This window comes from Macaca thibetana, chromosome 7 (genome assembly GCF_024542745.1).
Source record: "Macaca thibetana thibetana isolate TM-01 chromosome 7, ASM2454274v1, whole genome shotgun sequence".
In the NCBI taxonomy this organism is placed as follows: Eukaryota; Metazoa; Chordata; class Mammalia; order Primates; family Cercopithecidae; genus Macaca; species Macaca thibetana.
This window is the reverse complement of record NC_065584.1, coordinates 156,543,028-156,564,074: the sequence shown is the minus strand read 5'-3', so window position 1 is coordinate 156,564,074 and position 21,047 is coordinate 156,543,028. Positions and strand designations below refer to the sequence as shown.

Here is a 21,047-nt window from a genome sequence, read left to right as displayed (position 1 = left end):
CTGAATTTTGAGTCATAGTTAAGACTTTCGTCACTACAGGGTTATAAAGGAATTCTCAGTGTTTTCTTTTAGTGGTCACATTTTTTACTTTTAAATTCCAGTCTTTATGGGAATTGTCCTGGGGTACAGTGTAAGATATGAATCTAATTTTGCCTCTTATCAGTGGCTACCAACATCATTTATTTTATTTTATTTTTTTATTTTTTATTTTTTTGAGATGGAGTCTCGCTGTCGCCCAGGCTGGAGTGCAGTGGCCGGATCTCAGCTCACTGCGAGCTCCGCCTCCCGGATTTACGCCATTCTCCTGCCTCAGCCTCCCCAGTAGCTGGGACTACAGGTGCCCGCCACCTCACCGGCTAGTTTTTTTGTATTTTTTTGTAGAGACGGGGTTTCACCGTGTTAGCCAGGATGGTCTCGATCGCCTGACCTCGTGATCCGCCCGTTTCAGCCTCCCAAAGTGCTTGAGCCACCGCGCACGGCAACATCATTTATTTTAAAGTTCATCTTTACTCATCAACTTTGAGATGTCACCTTTTTTATATTCTAAATTTCCCATTATGCTTGGATTTTTTTTTTTTTTTTTTTTTTTTTTGATACAGAATCTTGCTCTGTCACCAAGGCTGGAGTGCAGTGGTGCGATCTCAGCTCACCACGACTTCCGCCTCCCGGGTTCAAGCGATTCTCCTGCCTCAGCCTCCTGAGTAGCTGGGACCACAGGTGTGTGCCACCACGCCCGGCTAATTTTTGTATTTTTAGTAGAGACGGAGTTTCACCATGTTGGTCAGGCTGGTCTCAAATTCCTGACCTTGTGATCCACCCACCTCGACCTCCCAAGTGAGCCACTGCGCCCGGCCTGCTTGGATCTTTTTTATCCTGTTTCGTTAGTTGATCCAAATAGTCGTGAGCCATTCCAACTATTTGATTGTCTAGTTTGAGCAGAAAAAAGATCTATTAGTACTTCTATTTCTATTACCTTATATTTATAAATTAATGTAGAGAGAACTGACATCTTCTTTATTTTGAATATTTTCCTCTGATTAAGTCTATTTTTGTGTCCTTCAAGAGGGTTTTAAAGTGTTTCATATATAGGTTTAAAAAAAAATCTTCATGTTACATACATACATTTATTTATTTAAGAGATGGGGTCTCACTGTGTTGCCCAGACCAACCTCAAACTCCTGAGCTCAAGTGATCCTCCCACCTTACCCTCCCTAGTAGCTCAGACTACAGGCACACACCACCACGCCCAGTCATGTTACACTTACTATTGAATGTTTTATCTCAGCTCGGATAATCACTATAGTTAACAGTATCATGTATATCCTTTTGTACTAGATCATTAATAAACATATATCGTCTATATAAACTCGAGACTATGTCTAGTTTATATATGATCCAGTGTTTCAAAGTGCGGTCTACAGTAGTTTCTGGTAGACTTTTAGGGATTTTATGGTATCACAACTGTTTTCATAATAATAAAACATCATTTTCCTTTTTCATTGAGTTGACACAAAAGCAAACATGAGTAAAACTGCCGTCAACATGAATCAAGGCAGCGCCTGCAAACTTTGTTAATGGGCGTTATAATTTTTTACAGTCACACACTCATAGTTTAAGAAAAATAGAGAAGCTTTACTTAAGAAGGTGAAATAATAAAAATGTTAATTGCATCAAATTTTGATTCTTGAATTCACATCTCTTTAATATTCTGTGTAATGAAATGGGAAAGATGCAAAACCACAATATGATGGTTGTCTCAAGAAATTACTTGTACAATTAGATTGCAGGCTGATCTAGTAGCATTTTTTAAAATTGAGATAAATTCATATAAGAAAATTTAACCATTTAGCCATTTTGACTATGTAAAGTGTACAATTTAGTGGGTTTTAGTATATTCACTATGTTAAGCAATCATTACCACTTTATAGTTTGAGAACATTATCCCAAAAAGAAACTGTACTTTCTGAACACTCACTCAATCCCTCTTCTCTCTTCCTCCTAGCCCCTCACAACCACCAGCTACTTTCTGTCCCTATGGATTTGCCTATTCTGAACATTTCATATTGACTTAAAAAATCATATATTTGGCCTTTTGTATCTGCCTTCTCTCACTTAGCATAATGTTTTCAAGGTTCATCCGTGTTGTAACATGTGTCAGTACATCATTCCTTTGTAAGGCTAAACATTCTGTTGTATGCATATATAACATTTTATATATCTGTTTATTAATTGAAGGATATTTCAGTTGTTTCTGCTTTTTGTTTGAATAATGCTTCCATGAGAATTCATGAACAAGTTTTTGTGGCAACATGTTTCTAGCCACTTTTTTCATAGAACATTATTTTTACTTAAACTATTCATTAAGATTTTGGCATGAGCAGTTATCTTGTCACTTCAAGGAAAACAGCTGACGATACTTATTACCAGTGATGAAACTTGTGAATTCAAGCAAAAATTCAAATTTTGGAAAACTTGTGTCTGCCAAGTTTTCTAATGAGGTCAGTGATAAAGTTAAGGACTATGACTTTCTACTAGTGTATAATGAAATGTGTCAACATTTGGAAGTTTAATTTAGTGAATCAGTATGATTCAACTATCAGTGATCAACACGAACCACTATAAAATCATGTATAGGTAAAATGTCCAAATACAAAATAGACCAGTTGGTATTGTAAACCAGCTTTCTTGAGGTAAATTTACTTAACACAGATTTATCCCTTTTTGTGTGTACAATTCAGTGATTTCAGTAAATTCACAGTTTTCCCGTCATCTCAATCCAATTTTAGAAAAATCCCAAAAGGATTTTCATGCCAGTTTACAATCACTGCTCTTTACTAGCCTCAGGCACTACTTACTCTCTGTTTCTATAGTCTTGCCTTTTCTGGATATTTCTTGTAAATAGAATCATACACTGTGGTTTTTGCATGTGGCTTTTTAGCATAATGTTTTTGAAGTTCATCTGTATCATTGTGTTTATCGTAGTTAAGTCTTCTTTAATGCTAAATAGAATTCCATTGCATGGATATGTCACGTTTTATTTATCTGTTTTATCAGTTGGTAGACATTTGAGTTGCTTTGTATTTTTGGCTACCATGAGTAATGCCACTATGAACAGTTGCGTACAGGTTTTTTTGTGGACGTACATTTTCAGTTATCTTGTGTATAAACCTGAGAGTGGAATTTCTGGGTCAAATGGCAACTCTATGCTTCCAGTTTTCAGAAACTTCCATGCTGTTTTCCAAGTGACTGAACCACTTTACAATCCCACCTGCAGTACCTGAGGGTTGTAGTCTGTCTACATTCTTACCAACATTTGCTATTATCTACCTTTTTTGTTATAGCCATTCTGGTAGGTATGAAGTAGCATCTCATTGTGGTTTTAGTTTGCATTTCTTTGATAACTAATGATGTTGAACATCTTTTCATGTGCCCATTGGCCATTTGAACTGCTTCTTTGATGAATCATCTATTCAGTATTTGGCCCATTTTTGAGTTAGATTGCCTTATTATTGGGTTGTAACATTTCTTTATATATTCTGAGTAGAAGTCATTTATCAGATATATGATTTGCAAATGTTTTGTCTGAGTCTGTGGTTTATCTTTTTTTCTTAATGATGTCTTTGAAGGTTGAAGTTTTAAATTTTAATTAAGTCCAAAACAATAGATTTTACTGTCATAGGACATGAAGGGTTCATTGGTTATGGTTTTTTACTTAACTTTTAAGTTACCATTTGTAAAGTTTTGGTGCTGTATTACTATCTGAAAGGACTGTTAAAATATTACTCCACTGACTCAGAAGAGTGAGGGGGGTTGGGAAGGGGATGGCTGATGAGAGATTACTTAATGGGTACAATACACGTTACTTGAGTGGTTGATACCCTAAAAGCCCTGACTTCACCACTATGCAATCTATGCATGTAACAAAATTACATTTGTACCACATACATTTATACAGATAAAAAAATTTTAATTAAAAATATATTCCTTCATTTTCCACTTTCATATCTGTATTAAGCTAGATTTTCTTCATATATTTCAAACTGAACTGCATATTGCAAACTGAACTGCATATTGCAACAGATTGAGTGCAGAAGTAGATGTGAGAATCCAGGTATCTTTTATTAATTCAGACATTAAAGAAATTTACAGAAATGTAAAACAATACCCCTTTTGCCACTGATTTTTTTTTTTGTACTTTAAAGATATAGTTGTTTTTAATTAAAATGCTATGTTCATGTGTAATACCTTTACTGTTAATTTAAAATAAATTAATGTATATATACTTTAAATTTTTTTCAGCTTTAATTGCTAGCATAGTAAATATCAACAGATGTAACTCATGTAAACAAAAGCTCTCTGAGGTCATCAGTAATTTTCAACTGTAAAAATTTCCTGAGATTACAAAAAATATATATATTTTAGCTGGGAGCAGTGGTTCACGCCGATAATCCCAGCACTTTGGGAGTCTGAGGCAGTTGGATAACTTGAGATCAGGAGTTCAAGACCAGCCTGGCCAACATGGTGAAACACTGTCACTAATAAAAAAATCCAGTGTTTATATAAACTATCCAGACACAGTGGCAGGTGCCTATAATCCCAGCTATTTGGGAGGCAAAAGCAGGAGAATTGCCTGAACCCGGGAGGCGGAGGCTGCAGTGAGCTGATAGCGCCACTGCACTCCAGCCTGGGCAACATAGCAAGACTAAGTCTCAAAAAAAAAAAATGAAAAAACAAAAAAGTCAAAAAAAGAAAACATACTTTGAGAACTGCTGCTTTTAATGTAACATTAGAGTCATACAAGATAGCTGTTATATGTCTGTTGTGTTGCTTTCTGTTTTTCATATAATTTGGTCATGTTTATCTAGATTGTTAGCTTTTGGAAAGCAGGAAAAATATATTTTATTTTTATGTGATTTCTCAAAAGATCATACTTGTCCCTCTAGAATTAGTGCCTAGTGAAGACTTAACAAGAGATTGAAGGATTTCCCACCATGTTAGGGCAGCATTTACTGTTTTGGCTTTAATATAAGTAGCTAATTTTCTCATTCAGGTGGAAGAACACAATGGTCACATCTTTAAAGCCACCCAATATAGCATCCCTACATACTGTGAATACTGTTCTTCTTTGATATGGATAATGGACCGAGCCTCTGTTTGCAAATGTAAGTATGAGAGATCTTTGAGGAATATTTTTAACCACTGACATTTCTATTTCCTTGAGTTGTCTTATTCTCCTTTAGCATAAAGGAGTTATTTACACTACCTAAATTTTTAGCCTCATCTCTTGCTATACTCTCTTCACCTATTCTTTGTATCTAAACCAGACATTTTGATGTTATTTGGTCACTGAGAGCCTTGTACATGTAATTCACTCTGTCTAAAATGGTCTTCTCCCAGATTTTAGCATGACTTCATATTTCAATTATTTCATGCCTACACTCAAATCTCACCTTCTCAGAGAGCTCTCTTTTCTACCCCCAGTTTAAATGCTACCCTGTCCCCAAATTCTCTATTCTTTTTTTTTGAGATGATGTTGCTCCATCGCCCAGGCTGGAGTGCAGTGGCATAATCTCAGCTCACTGCAACCTCTGCTTCCCGGGTTCAAGCGATTCTCCCTGCCTCAGCCTCCCAAGTAGCTGGGATTACAGGCACATACCACCACGCCTAGCTAATTTTTGTGTTTTTAGTAGAGACAGGGTTTTGCCATGTTGGCCAGGCTGGTCTCGAACTCCTGACCTCAGGTGATCCACCCACCTTGTCCTCTTAAAGTGCTGGGATTACAGGTGTGAGCCACTGCACCCGCTCCCCACCCCCCAAAATTCTCTATTCTTTTACTCAGACTTAATAGTCTTCATAGAACTCATTACCACCCAAAATTACATTAAGTATTTGTTTTCTTGTTTTTCAGTCTATGCCTCTAAAATATATGCTCTATAGGTCAGGAAACTTATTTGTCTTTTTTTAAAAATATATATCATCAGTACCTAAAACAATGATGGCACATAGTAAGTTTCAATAAATATTTGTTGGTTAGATAGACCTATAGATGGATGGATGGATGGATAAATGAATAAATTCTTAGATTATAGTCAGAAAGGTACTTTTCCTACTGTAATCCTTTTAGCAGATTACAATAGAAAAATATAAATATATAAAATATATAAATATATAATATATATTATTTCACATATAAATATATATATAAATATATATACAAATATATAAATCCTAAAATGTGAGTAGAGATTCTTTGTAGATCAACTTGGTTCTGGCTCACAGTGGACCTTTAGCCTCCACTCATTTTATACATCTGCTCTGGTGCTATTATTAGTTCTGTGAAGCTTCGCTTTTACTAGTGGGCTAAAATTGAATGAAGCAAATACCAGGAAAGGACCAGATCCGGTATGACAGCAGTTTGCCACAGAAAAATTGCCACTATTACTATATATTTACTTATTCCATGGTTCAACAGCAGTTTTGCTTTGGTTTTATTATCAGTAGTCTAAAAAATCATAATGAGTCTGAAAATAGGAAGTAGTTTGAAATGTATTTGACTCTTTAGTGTAACTATGATTCTTGTAGGTTTAGTTTCTTCTGTAACTTAAAGCTAAAAATTTAAATGATTTTCTTTTTTATGACTGTTGGGTTGGTTTGATTTTTTTTTTTTTTTTTTTTTTTTTTTTTTTTTTTTTTTTTTTTTTTTTTTTTTTTTGAGATGGAGTCTAACTTTGTTGGCCAGGCTAGAGTGCAGTGGCACAATCTCAGCTCACTGCAACCTTCGCCTCCCAGGTTTAAGTGCTTGTCCTGCCTCAGCCTCCCGAGTAGCTGGGATTACAGGCACCCACCACCACGCCCAGCTAATTTTTGTATTTTTAGTAGAGACAGGGTTTTACCATGTTGGTCAGGCTGGTCTGGAACTCCTGACCTCAAGTGATCCACCCGCCTCGACCTCCCAAAGTGCTGGGATTATAGGCATGAACCACTGTGCCTGTCCTGATTTGATTTTTTAATAGATTTAGCTAACTTTCTTTGTTGTTATCCTGATGATTTCACCAGTACAGTGACATGGCCTTCCTTACTTGATCTTGGCCTTCAGAAGCCTACAAGTTATATTTTACAAGCTCAAGAAAGGATATTCAGGTATTGGTACACAGAAGCCAGAGCTGGTATAGCAAAATGAATAAGCAGCGGTGTTCTCAGTACCTTCCTCTTAATGTGCCTCTTCCTGTTCACCAGCTGCCAAGCCACCCTGGGTTATCACCACTTCTGTAAATTATTTTAGCTCTGAACCTTTTCTTTATCCCATCTTCCCAATCACAACTGAATATTCTTCATGTTCTGGTTCTTCAGAGTTCTGTTCTGAACCTTTAGAGATGATAAATAAGACCTTTCTTATATCTTATTGTGCTACCCAATTTGTTTTCATTTCAGGAAGGGTCTTTGACATTAATGCCTTTCTTATCTATAGGAATGATTCTTACTAGGCATTTCTGAGATTTTAGTATGTTGTAGAGCATATATGTGGTGGAACATGAACACTAATTTGTGAATCAAACCACAAATATAAGTATCCTGCTGGAATTTATTGGGGAGTGGTACTGTGTAGCATAGGAGCAGGATGAGCAATTTTGAAAGAACAAAAAGCTTTTTCATTGACTGTGGCTAGAAATTTTGATCATGTTTTCAATGTCATTATACCAAATAGAATGGGCTAAAATTCTTTTTAATTATACCATTGTACAAAGTGTGTATGTCATATTACTTACAGCAGTCTGACATTTAAAGAAAAATAGTAAGTCTAAAATAAAGTATACTCGATAAGTTCTTATCATTGATGTGCCGATTTCTAAAACTGTTGCATTCCTCACCTATTTTTCAGTATGCAAGTATGCTTGCCATAAGAAATGCTGTCTGAAAACCACAGCCAAGTGCTCTAAAAAGGTAAGAAATTATCTTCTTATCAGTAATAGATAACAGACCTGTTGGTCTTTTGTGCCTTATGGAAATAAATTAAGGCCTTTTTGGTAGTTTTACAGAAAAGTGGTTTTTAAACTTTTTGACCACAAATCACAGTAAGAAATATGTTTTATGCCATGATCCAGTTCACATGTTTGGTGATATATGTACAAAACTAAATTGATTTTCATAGAATTACTTTACTATTACTATATGTGAGTTACTAAATTAATTTCATAAGCCACAATTTGAAGAACACTGCATTGAGGTTTCATACTTCCTTAAACACTCATAAATCTTCCTAGGAATTATCCTTAATGCAGTAAGCTACAATTAAAGATCAACAAATTTAAACATGAATAGCAAAATTCACCAGCATGGATGGTTGTTGTTTTTACATATATCTCTTGGGTACACAGAGATCTAAAATATACTGTACACATACTGTTTGATACCTTATGTTTCAAGGAAGTAATCTTTTTAAAAAAATTCAGCCTTTTATTGATGTATGATCACAACATTTTCTTGTTCATTAATCACATACTGACAGTTGTTACAATAGCATGTAAATCTGAAATATAAATGTGTGTCCATGTTGTTTGCAGTAGACCAGTCATGGTAAAGTACAGAGAGAAATTTGATTCAGGAATTAAAATGCAAAGAATATGAGTGAGACATTTGCTTCCAGCTAAGATGAAGTAGCTTGTGTCAGACCAATACTAAAAATGTTTGTTGGCAAGCATCAGGGAACTGCCCAGGGAAATTGTACCTTAGGAGACTAGATTTTAGAGAGAAGAGAATGCAGAGTAGTGAATCTAGATCTGTGAGATCTTTTTCTTCTAGTGGAAATTGTTCAATTTTTGCTGTAGGACAAGAAACCAATATTCTGGGCAGAAGGCCACATTTAAGATTCAGAGAAGCCAGCAGAGCATTTAGCAATCTCATAGGACTTTAGAGACAAAAGTTGAAATCTGGAACTGACAGGACTTGAGGGACCATGATCCAGTCATCTGCAGAAGGCAACCTGAAACTCAGAGATTTTCCACTCAAGGCATTTTCTTTTTTCAATTCTTAAAGTCTAAGACGTTAATCAGAAAAGAAGACTGAAGTTTTCTGCAGTCTCTCAATGCTAAGGAGAGAAAAATTAGAGTTATAGTATCCCCTTTTGAAGAGAGGGGCCCTAGGCAATACTGTAGACTCTCAATGAGACCTCTGAAGAAGTGCACTCTAGGAATGGGGGTAAACTACTGATAAACTGAGCTTAACAAAAACTACAAACTAACTTTGAGCCACTCCTTGAGTGTATTAAGGTGATCTGCTCCTTTTTCTAATAAGCCACCCATCAGAAAGAATAGGGTGAAGCCTCTCTAGAAAGATAACATCATCCAGAGCCTTTGTAACTTTTTTCCATATAATCTCAGACATAAAGAAATAAGACTAGGGCCGGGCGCGGTGGCTGAAGCCTGTAATCCCAGCACTTTGGGAGGCCGAGACGGGCGGATCACGAGGTCAGGAAATCGAGACCATCCTGGCTAACACGGTGAAACCCCGTGTCTACTAAAAATAATACAAAAAACTAGCCGGACGAGGTGGCGGCGCCTGTAGTCCCAGCTACTCGGGAGGCTGAGGCAGGAGAATGGCGTAAACCCAGGAAGCGGAGCTTGCAGTGAGCTGAGATCCGGCCACTGCACTCCAGCCTGGGTGACAGAGCGAGACTCCGTCTCAAAAAAAAAAAAAGAAATAAGACTAAGAGAAAAACTAGTGGGCAATATCAACAGACTTACAGATAACCCAGTTAGTGAATTACCAGATACATATGTTAAGGGATTTTTAATTAATATGTTTAAATAATAGATACAAAGATGGAGAAGTTAGCCAAAGAACTGAAATACAGTTGGCCCTCTGTATCCATGGGTTCCATATCTGTGAATTTAACCAACTACAAGTCAAAAGTAATTGGGGGCCAGACACGGTGGCTCATGCCTGTAATCCCAGCACTTTGGAAGGTTGAGGTGGACAGATCACCTGAGATCAGGAGTTCAAGACCAGCCTGGCCAACAGAGAAACCCCCTCTCTTCAAAAAATACAAAAATTAGCCGAGTGTAGTTGTGGACAGCTATAATCCCAGCTACTCAGGAGGCTGAGTCAGGAGAATCGCTTGAACCTAGGAGGTGGTTGCAGTGAGCTGAGATCCTGCCACTGCACTCCAGCCTGGGTGACAGAGCAAGACTCCATCTCAAAAAAAAAAAAAACAGTAATGGGGAAAAAACATTGCACACAGTTCCAAAAAGTAAAACTTCAATTTTCTGTGTATTAAATACTACGTTGAATCCACAGAATAAAATAATGTGAGGCATTATATTTGGTATTATAAGTAATCTAGGGCTGACTTGAAGTATACAGGAGGAAGTATATCTGTTATATGCAGATACAGCACCATTTTATATGAAGGACTTGAGTATCCATGGATTTTGGTATCCGTGGGGGGCAGGGAGGGTGTCCTGGAACCATTCTCCAAGGGATAACTGTATATATTTAAATATATATTTTTAAAGAATCAAATGGAAATTCCGGAAATGCAAAATGGAGTTAAAATTATAAACTGAAAATATAGGTTTAATCATCATAGCAGAAGAGAAGTTTGGGCCAGGCGTGGTGGCTTATGCCTGTAATCTCAGCCCTTTGGGAGGCCAACTTGGGTGGATCACCTGAGCCCAGGAGTTTAAGACCAGCTTGGGCAACACGACGAAACCCCGTCTCTACTAAAAATACGAAAATCAGTTGGGCATGTTGGCACATTCCTGTAGTCTTAGCTACTAGGGAGACCACGGCAGGAGGAACACTTGAACCTGGGAGGTTGAGGCTTCAGTGAGCTGTGAGCATGCCACTATACTTCATCCTGGTAACAGAGTGAAATCCTGTCTCAAGAAAAAAAGAGAAATTTGGTGAACCGAAAGATAGGTTGGTAGATATATCCAGGCATGGAGAGCAAAGAGAATGGAGAAATACAGAAATAGATGTGAGAGACATAGGGGAAAGAATGAAGGTTCTTAAATGTATATAATTGGAGTCCAGGAAAAAAGTAGAGAGAACAAGGCAGAAGCAACATTTTAAGAGATAATGGCCAACACAGCAAGTCACAGGTTCATAAAAACCTTTTAACCTAAAGTGGGACAAATATAGAGAAAACTACACCTAGATGTGTACAGTGCTCCAAACAAACAAACAAAAAAATTTCTTAAAAGCATTCAGAAGGAAATAAGCATTACCTAAAGGAGCAATGAAATTGCTTGACAATTGACAACTGAATTCTGGACAGAAGTGATGGAAGCCAAGAAAACAGTGACTTGTTATCTTTTAGTGTAAAAATAAAGACAACCCAGATATCTGTACCCAGTGAAAATACCCTTCAAAAGTGAAAGTGTTGTGAAGACATTTTCAAACAGAAACTCAGCAGCAGACCTGCACCAGAATTTGTCACCAGCAGATCTACACTAGAAGAAATACTAAAGGAGGTTCTCCAAAAAGAAGGAAAATGGTCTCAGATGGAAACAGAAATAAGGAAGGAATGAAGAGCAGTAGAAAGAGTAAATAATATGCATAAATATAAATGTATAGTGGCTGAAAACAGTCATAATGTCTTGTGGGGCTTAAAGTGTATACAGAATTAAAATGCATGACAACAACACAAAAGCAGTTAGTTAAGTGAAGTCAAAATATTCTAAGGTCTCTGTGTCATGTGGAATCTGGTAAGCATGCTAGAAATATATTAGACTTAAATATTTTGTGAATATTTGCTAAAGTAACCACCAAGTAAAAGAATATATAACTTAAAAACTAATAAAGACAATAAAGTGGAAAAACAAAAGTAGTTTATTAATGTATTATAAAAGAAAGTAAGAAATTAGAGAAAAACACAAAACAGGTTGACAAAGAAAAAATAAATAGCAGATTGACAGATATAGATTGAAATATATTGGTGATCACGTTAAATGTTAAAAGGGTAAATGCTCCAAATAGGAGACTAAAGTTAAAATCAACTGAAAAATCTCAGTGATATGATATTCATAAGAGACATACTTAAATATAAAACTATAGAAAGATTGAAAGCAACAGGATAGAAATAGATGGCATGCAAAGAATAACCAATAGAAAGATGTTATAAAGTGTACTTTAAGGCAAGAAGCATCACTTCAAATAAAGGTGTATCATAATGAAGGGTCAAACCATCAGGGAAATATAAAAATTCTAACATTATAAGCCTCTAATATTTAGTTTCAGTATCTGGAAGACAAATTAGGAAGGATACAAGTGATAAGAAAAATTTGATGTAATTGGCATATATTAAACTCTATGTCCTACAGCTGCTAAATGCACATTCTTTTCCAGTGCATGTGAAACATTTGATAAAATTAATCATGTGCTGAACCATGGAGCTAGTCCCTGTAAATTTCAATGGATTGAAAATATCGGTAGTATGTTCTTTGACCACAGTGGAATTGAGCTGTAAATGAACAAAAAGATAAGTGGACAATTCTCAAATGTTTAGAAATTAAGCAGCATATTTCTAAATTACAATAAAAGTGGAAAAACATTTTGAACTAAATGGTAATGGGTATGATATAACAAAATACATGGAGTACAGTTAAAATTATCCTAAGAGAAAAACTTACAGCTTTTAAGTGCATACATTAGAAAGTGAGCAGGTTTGAAAATGATCTTAACTTTCATCTCAAGAAGGTAGGAAAAACCTCCAAAAACCCATCTAATTAAACCTCAAGACAGTGGAAGGAAGACAATAATAAAGAAATAAATGAAATCGAGATCATTTGTACAGTAGAGGAAAATCTACAATGCCAAATTTTGGCTCCTGGAAAAGAATTTAAAAAATAAGTAAACAAGAAAGAATAATCAAGAAAAAAAATTTTTTTCAAAAGCAGCAATTGTCAATATCAAGAATAAAAATGTGGATATCACTGCAGATACTGCACAGATTAAAAGGATACCCCGAGGCGGGTGGATCACAGGGTCAGGAGATCGAGACCATCCTGGCTAACCACAGTGAAACCCCATCTCTACTAAAACACAAAAAATTAGCCAGACATGGTGGCATGCGCCTGTACTCCCAGCTACTAGGGAGGCTGAGGCAGGAGAACCGCTTGAACCTGGGAGGCAGAGGTTGCAGTGAGCCGAGATTGCGCCATTGCACTCCAGCCCGGGCGAAAGAGCAGGACTCCTCCTTAAAAAAAAAAAAAAAAAAAAAAAAAAAAAAAAAAAAGGCTGTTATGGATAAATTGATACCAATAAATTTGATAATTAAGATCAATTGGACAAACTCCTTTGAAAATACAACTCAGTTAAACTAACTCAAGAAGTAGGAAATCTGATTAAAATCTATTAAAATAGAATTTGTAGTTTAAAATCTCACAAAGATATCTCCAGACCCAGATTTCACCTTTGAATACTTCCACATATTTAAGGAAGAAATAACACAAATCTTTTTATAAACTCTGTCAGAGAAATGGTAAAAGAATGTGTCATAGGCCGGGTGCGGTGGCTCAAGCCTGTAATCCCAGCACTTTGGGAGGCCGAGACAGGCGGATCACAAGGTCAGCAGATCGAGACCATCCTGGCTAACACGGTGAAACCCCTTCTCTACTAAAAAAAATACAAAAAACTAGCCGGGCGAGGTGGCAGGCGCCTGTAGTCCCAGCTACTCAGGAGGCTGAGGCAGGAGAATGGCGTAAACCTGGGAGACGGAGCTTTCAGTGAGCTGAGATCCAGCCACTGCACTCCAGCCTGGGCGACAGAGCAAGACTCCGTCTCAAAAAAAAAAAAAAAAAGAATGTATCATAACTTTTTTTCCCAACTTGGCTTATGAGAACAGAGAAACCTTCAAGTCAAATATAAAGGATACTGTAATAACAGAAAATTACAAGTCATATCTCATAAGCATAGATGTAAAAGTCTTAATCGAAATATTAGTACATTGAATCTAGTGATCTATAAAAATGATAATACCTCATTCCATAAATGCAAGGTTGATTTACCATTCAAAAATTAATGAATGATTTACTACACAGTACAAATAAAAGAATAGTCATCTCAATAAATACAGGAAAAGTATTGGGTAAAATTCAAAACTCATTCATTATTCAAAAAATCACAGAAGAGATATATATATATATATATATATATATATATGGATGGATGGATATGTATATATAGAGAGAGCTTGGATCTAAAATACATAAAAAGCATCCACAGATCACTAGCAAAGACAATTTTCATCTCTGTAAAAAACTGAGCAAATGTACTTCACAAAAGTGGATTTCTCTTTTCTTTTCTTTTCCTTTTTTTTTTTTTTTTTTTTTTTTGAGACAAGTTGTCCAGGCTGGAGTGTAGTGGTATAATCTTGGCTCAAGCCAGGCGCGGTGGCTCAAGCCTGTAATCCCAGCACTTTGGGAGGCCGAGACGGGCAGATCACGAGGTCACGAGATCGAGACCATCCTGGCTAACCCAGTGAAACCCTGTCTCTACTAAAAAATACAAAAAACTAGCCAGGCGAGGTGGCGGGCGCCTGTAGTCCCAGCTACTCGGGAGGCTAAGGCAGGAGAATGGCATAAACCCAGGAGGCAGAGCTTGCAGTGAGCTGAGATCCAGCCACTGCACTCCAGCCTGGGAGACAGAGCGAGACTCCGTCTCAAAAAATAATAATAATAATAATCTTGGCTCACTGCAGCCTTGACTCAAGTGATCCTCCCACCTCAGCCTCCTCAGTTGCTGGGACTACATGTGTGCACCACCATGCCTGGCTAATTTTTTTGTATTCTTAGTAGAAACAGAGTTTTACCATGTTGCTCAGGCTAGACTTGAACTTCTGGGCTCAAGCAATCTGTCTCCCTAGGCCTCCCAAAGTGTTGGGATTACTAAAGTCATGAGCCACTATGCCTGGCCAAAACTGGATTTCTACATAACCAAAAACATACAAAAAGGTCTCCAGCGTCACTAATCATCAGGAACATGCAAATTAAAACACAGTGAGATATATCATATACTCATTTGAATGACTAAAATGGAAAACAAAACTTTTAATACATTGCTGGTAGGAGTGTAGGTTGGCCAATACACTCTTTAAATTATTTCGTAGTGGCCGGGCGTGGTGGCTCAAGCCTGTAATCCCAGCACTTTGGGAGGCCGAGATGGGCGGATCACGAGGTCAGGAGATCGAGACCATCCTGGCTAACACAGTGAAACCCCGTCTCTACTAAAAAATATGAAAAACTAGCTGGGCGAGGTGGCAGGCGCCTGTAGTCCCAGCTACTCGGGAGGCTGAGGCAGGAGAATGGCGTAAACCCGGGAGGCGGAGCTTGCAGTGAGCCGAGATCACGCCACTGCACTCCAGCCTGGGCGACAGAGCCAGACTCCGTCTCAAAAAAAAAAAAAATTATTTCGTAGTATCTATCAAACCTTTTAAGCATAAGCATTTCTCATGACTCAGCAATACCCCTGCAAGACATACACCCAACAGATATACATATGTGTTTGTGCCAAAGCACAATATGAACATTATGTGAAACATACCAAAACTTAGAAGAAACGTGTCTATTAGCAGTAGAATGAATAAATAAAATATACTGTCTTTATATAATGGAATAAAGTCTAGTAATGAGATTAAACTATTGATACTCATGCAATGGGTGATTTCTGCATTTCCAACTGACGTACCTGGTTCCTCTCATTGGGACTGGCTGGACAGTGGGTGCAGCCCACGGAGGGCGAGCTGAAGCAGGGCAGGGCATCGCCTCACCCAGGAAGCACAAGGGGTCAGGGGATTTCCCTTTCCTAGCCAAGGGAAGCCATGACAGACTGTACCTGGAAAAACAGGACACTTCCGCCCAAATACTGTGTTTTTTCGCACAGTCTTAGCAACCGGCAGACCAGGAGATTCTCTCCCGTGCCTGGCTTGGCGGGTCCCACGCCCACAGAGCCTTGTTCACTGCTAGCACAGCAGTCCGAGATAGACCTGCGAGGCTGCAGCCTGGCAGGGGGAGGGGCGTCTGCCATTGCTGAGGCTTGAGTAGGTAAACAAAGTGGCCAGGAAGCTCGAACTGGGTGGAGCCCTCCACAGCTCAGCAAGGCCTACTGCCTCTAGACTCCACCTCTGTGGGCAGGGCATAGCTAAACAGATGGCAGCAGAAACTTCTGCAGACTTAAACGTTCCTGTCTGACTGCTCTGAAGAGAGCAGTGGTTCTCCCAGCATGGTGTTTGAGCTCTCAGAACGGACAGACTGCCTCCTCAAGTGGGTCCCTGACTCCTGTGTAGCCTAACTGGGACACACCTCCCAGTAGGGGCCGACAGACACTTCATACAGGCGGGTGCCTCTCTGGGACGAAGCTTCCAGAGGAAGGATTAGGCAGCAATATTTGCTGTTCTGCAATATTTGCTGTTCTGCAGCCTCTGCTGGTGATACCCAGGCAGACAGGGTCTGGAGTGGACCTCCAGCAAACTCCAATACACCTGTAGCTGAGGGACCTGACTGTTAGAAGGAAAACCAACAAATGGAAAGGAATATCATCAACATTAACAAAAACGAAATCCACACCAAAACCCCATCAGTAGATGACCAACATCAAAGACCAAAGGCAGATAAAACCACAAAGATGAGGAGAAACCAGAGCAGAAAAGTTGAAAATTCTAAAAACCAGAGTGCCTCTTCTCTTCCAAAGGATTGCAGCTCCTTGCCAGCAACAGAACAAAGCTAGATGGAGAATGACTTTCACAAGTTGACAGAAGTAGACTTCAGAAGGTCAGTAATAACAAAATTCTCCGAGCTAAAGGAGCGTGTTCTGACCCATCACAAGGAAGCTAAAAACCTTGAAAAAAGGTTAGACGAATGGCTAACTAGAATAAACAGTGTAGAGAAGACCTTAAATGACCTGATGGAGCTGAAAACCATGGCACAAGAACTTTGTGACACATGCACAAGCTTCAATAACTGATTCAATCAAGTAGAAGAAAGGATATCAGTGATTGCAGATCAAATTAATGAAATAAAGCGAGAAGACAAGATTAGAGAAAACAGAATGAAAAGAAAGGAACAAAGCCTCCAAAAAATATGGGACTATGTGAAAAGACCAAATCTACGTTTGGTGTACTGAAAGCAACGGGGAGAATGGAACCAAGTTGGAAAACACTCTTCAGAATGTTTTCCAGGAGAACTTCCCCATCCTAGCAAGGCAGGCCAACATTCAAATTCAGGAAATACGGAGAATACCACAAAGATACTCCTCAAGAAGAGCAACCCCAAAACACATAATTGTCAGATTCACCAAGGTTGAAATGAAGGAAAGAGTATTAAGGGCAGCCAGAGAGAAAGGTTGAGTTACCCACAAAGGGAAGCCCATCAGACTAACAGCAGATCTCTCTGCATAAGCCCTACAAGCCAGAAAGAAGAGAGTGGGGGCCCATATTCAACATTCTTAAAGAAAAGAATTTTCAACCCAGAATTTCATATCCAGCCAAACTAAGATTCAAAAGTGAAGGAGAAATAAAATCCTTTACAGACAAGCAAATGCTGAGGGATTTTGTCACCACCAGGCCTGCCTTAGAAGAGCTCCTAAAGGAAGCACTAAACATGGAAAGGAATAAGTGATACCAGCCACTGTAAAAACATGCCAAACCGTAAAGACCATCAATGCTATGAAGAAACTGCATCAATTAACAGACAAAATAACCAACTAACATCATAATGACAGGATCAAATTCACACATAACAATATTAACCTTAAATGTAAACGGGCTAAATGCCCCAATTAAAAGACACAGACTGGCAAATTGGATAGAGTCAAGACCCATCAGTGTGCTGTATTCAGGAGACCCATCTCAGGTGCAGAGACACATATAGGCTCAAAATAAAGGGATGGAGGAAGATCTGCCAAGCAAATGGAAAGCAAAAAAAAAAAAAAAAAAAAAAAAAAAAGCAGGGGTTGCAATCCTAGTCTCTGATAAAACAGACTTTAAGCCAACAAAGATCAAAAGAGACAAAGAAGGCCATTACATAATGGTAAAGGGATCAATTCAACAAGGAGAGCTAACTATCCTAAATATATATGCACCCAATACAAGAGCACCCAGATTCATAAAGCAAGTCCTAAGAGACCTACAAAGAGACTTAGACTCCCACACAATAATAATTGGAGACTTTAACACTGCACTGTCAATATTAGATCAACGAGACAGAAGGTTAACAAAGAATATCCAGGACTTGAACTCAGCTCTGCACCAAGTGGACCTAATAGACATCTACAGAACTTTCCACCCCAAATCAACAGAATATACATTCTTCTCAGCACCACATTGCACTTATTCTAAAATTGACCACATAGTTGGAAGTCAAACACTCCTCAGCAAATGTAAAAGAACAGAAATCACAACAAACTGTCAATCAAATTAGAACTCAGGATTAAGAAACTCACTCAAAACCACACAACTACATAGAAACGGAACAACCTACTCCTGAATGACTACTGGGTAAATAATGAAATGAAGGAAGAAATAAAAGTGTTCTTTGAAACCAATGAGAACAAAGACACAATGTACCAGAATCTCTGAGACACATTTAAAGCAGTATGTAGAGGGAAATTTATAGCACTAAATGCCCACAAGAGAAAGCAGGAATATTCTAAAATTGACACCCTAACATCACAATTAAAATAACTAGAGAAGCAAGAGCAAACAAATTCAAAAGCTAGCAGAAGGCAAAAAATAACTGATATCAGAGCAGAACTGAAGGAGATAGAGACACAAAAAACCCTTGAAAAAATCAGTGAATCCAGGAGCTGATTTTTTTGAAAAGATCAACAAAATTGATAGATCGCTAGCAAGACTAATAAGAAAAGAGAGAAGAATCAAATAGACGCAATAAAAAATGATAAAGGGGTATCACCACCGACCCCACAGAAGTGCAGACTACCATCAGAGAATACTATAAATACCTCTATGCAAACAAACTAGAAAATCTAGAAGAAATGGGCAAATTCCTGGATACATGCACCCTCCCAAGACTAAACGAGGAGAAAGTTGAATCTCTGAATAGACCAATAACAGGCTCTGAAATTGAGGCAATCATTAATAGCCTACCAACCAAAAAAAGTCCCAGACCAGACAGATTCACAGCCAAATTCTACCAGAGGTACAAAGAGGGGCTGGTACCATTCCTTCTGAAACTGTTCCAATCAACAGAAAAAGAGGGAATCCTCCCTAACTCATTTTATGAGACCAGCATCATCCTGATACCAAAGCCTGGCAGAGACACAAGAAGAAAAAGAGAATTTTAGACCAGTATCCCTGATGAACATTGATGCAGAAATCCTCAATAAAATACTGGTAAGCTGAATCCAGCAGCACATCAAAAAGCTTACTCACCATGATCAAGTTGGCTTCATCCCTGGGATGCAAGGCTGGTTCAGTATATGCAAATCAATAAACGTAATTCATCACATAAACAGAATCAAAGACAAAAACCACATGATTATCTCAATAAATGCAGAAAAGGCCTTTGACAAAATTCAAGAGCCCTTCATGCTAAAAACTCTCAATAAACTAGGTATTGATGGAACATATCTCAAAATAATAAGAGCTATTTATGACAAAGCCAGTATCATACTGAATGGGCAAAAGCTGGAAGCATTCCCTTTGAAAACCAGCACAAGACAGGGATGCCCTCTCTCACCACTCCTTTTCGACGTAGTGTTGGAAGTTTTGGCCAGGGCAATCAGGCAAGAGAAAGAAATAAAGGGTATTCAATTAGGAAAAGAGGAAGTCAAATTGTCCCTATTTGCAGATGACATGATTGTATATTTAGAGAACTCCATCATCTCAGCCCCAAATCTTAAGCTAATAAGCAGCTTCAGCAATGTCTCAGGATACAAGAATCAATGTGCAAAAATCACAAGCTTTCCTATACACCAATAACAGACAAACAGAGAGCCAAATCATGAGTGAACTCCCATTCACAATTGCTACAAAGAGAATAAAATACCTAGGAAACCAGCTTACAAGGGATGTGAAGGACCTCTTCAAGGAGAACTACAAACCACTGCTCAAGGAAATAAAACAGGACACAAACAAATAGAAGAACATTCCATGCTCATGGATAGGAAGAATCAATATTGTGAAAATGGCCATACTGCCCAAGATAATTTATAGATTCAGTGCTATCCCCATCAGGCTACCAATGACTTTCTTCACAGAATTGGAAAAAACGACTTTAAAGTTCATATGGAACCAAAAAGGAGCCCACATAGCCAAGACAATCCTAAGCCAAAAGAACAAAGCTGGAGGCATCACACTACCTGACTTCAAACTATACTACAAGGCTACAGTAACCAAAACAGCATGGTACTGGTATCAAAACACATATATAGACCAATGGAACAGAACAGAGGCCACAGAAATAACACCACACATCTACAACCATCTGATCTTTGACAAACCTGACAAAAACAAGAAATGAGGAAAGGATTCCCTATTTAATAAATGGTGCTGGGAAAACTGGCTAGCCACATGTAGAAAGCTGAAACTGGATCCCTTCCTTACACCTTAAACAAAAATTAATTCAAGATGGATTAAAGACTTAAATGTAAGACCTAAAACCATAAAAACCCTAGAAGAAAACCTAGGCAATACCATTCAGGACATAGGCATGGGCAACGACTTCATGACTAAAACACCAAAAGCAATGGCAACAAAAGCCAAAATAGACAAATGGGGTCTAATTAAACTAAAGAGCTTCTGCAGAGCAAAAGAAATTACCATCAGAGTGAACAGGCAGCCTACAGAATGGGAGAAAATTTTTACAATCTACCCATCTGACAAAGGGCTTATACCCAGAATCTACAAAGAACTTAAACAAATTTACAAGAAAAAAAACCCATCAAAAGTAGGCAAAGGATATGCACAGACAGTTCTCAAAAGAAGCCATTTATGCAGCCAACAGACACATGAAAAAATGCTCATCATCACTGGTCATCAGAGAAATGCAAATCAAAACCACAATGAGATACTATCTCACACCAGTTAGAATGGC

The 21,047-nt window shown here is 38.1% G+C and overlaps 1 protein-coding gene across 13 annotated transcripts in view; it reads left to right on the top strand.

Moving 5' to 3' along the window:
- The window catches only part of MYO9A (myosin IXA), a 307,192-nt gene that overhangs the window by 249,331 nt on the left and 36,814 nt on the right, over nt 1-21,047 (top strand). For all 13 annotated transcript variants that reach the window (XM_050796252.1, XM_050796251.1, XM_050796254.1 and 10 more), the window contains 2 exons: nt 5,051-5,162; nt 7,880-7,941. In XM_050796252.1, the coding sequence (XP_050652209.1) occupies nt 5,051-5,162; nt 7,880-7,941 (174 nt within the window). The remainder of the gene's footprint in view (nt 1-5,050; nt 5,163-7,879; nt 7,942-21,047) is intronic.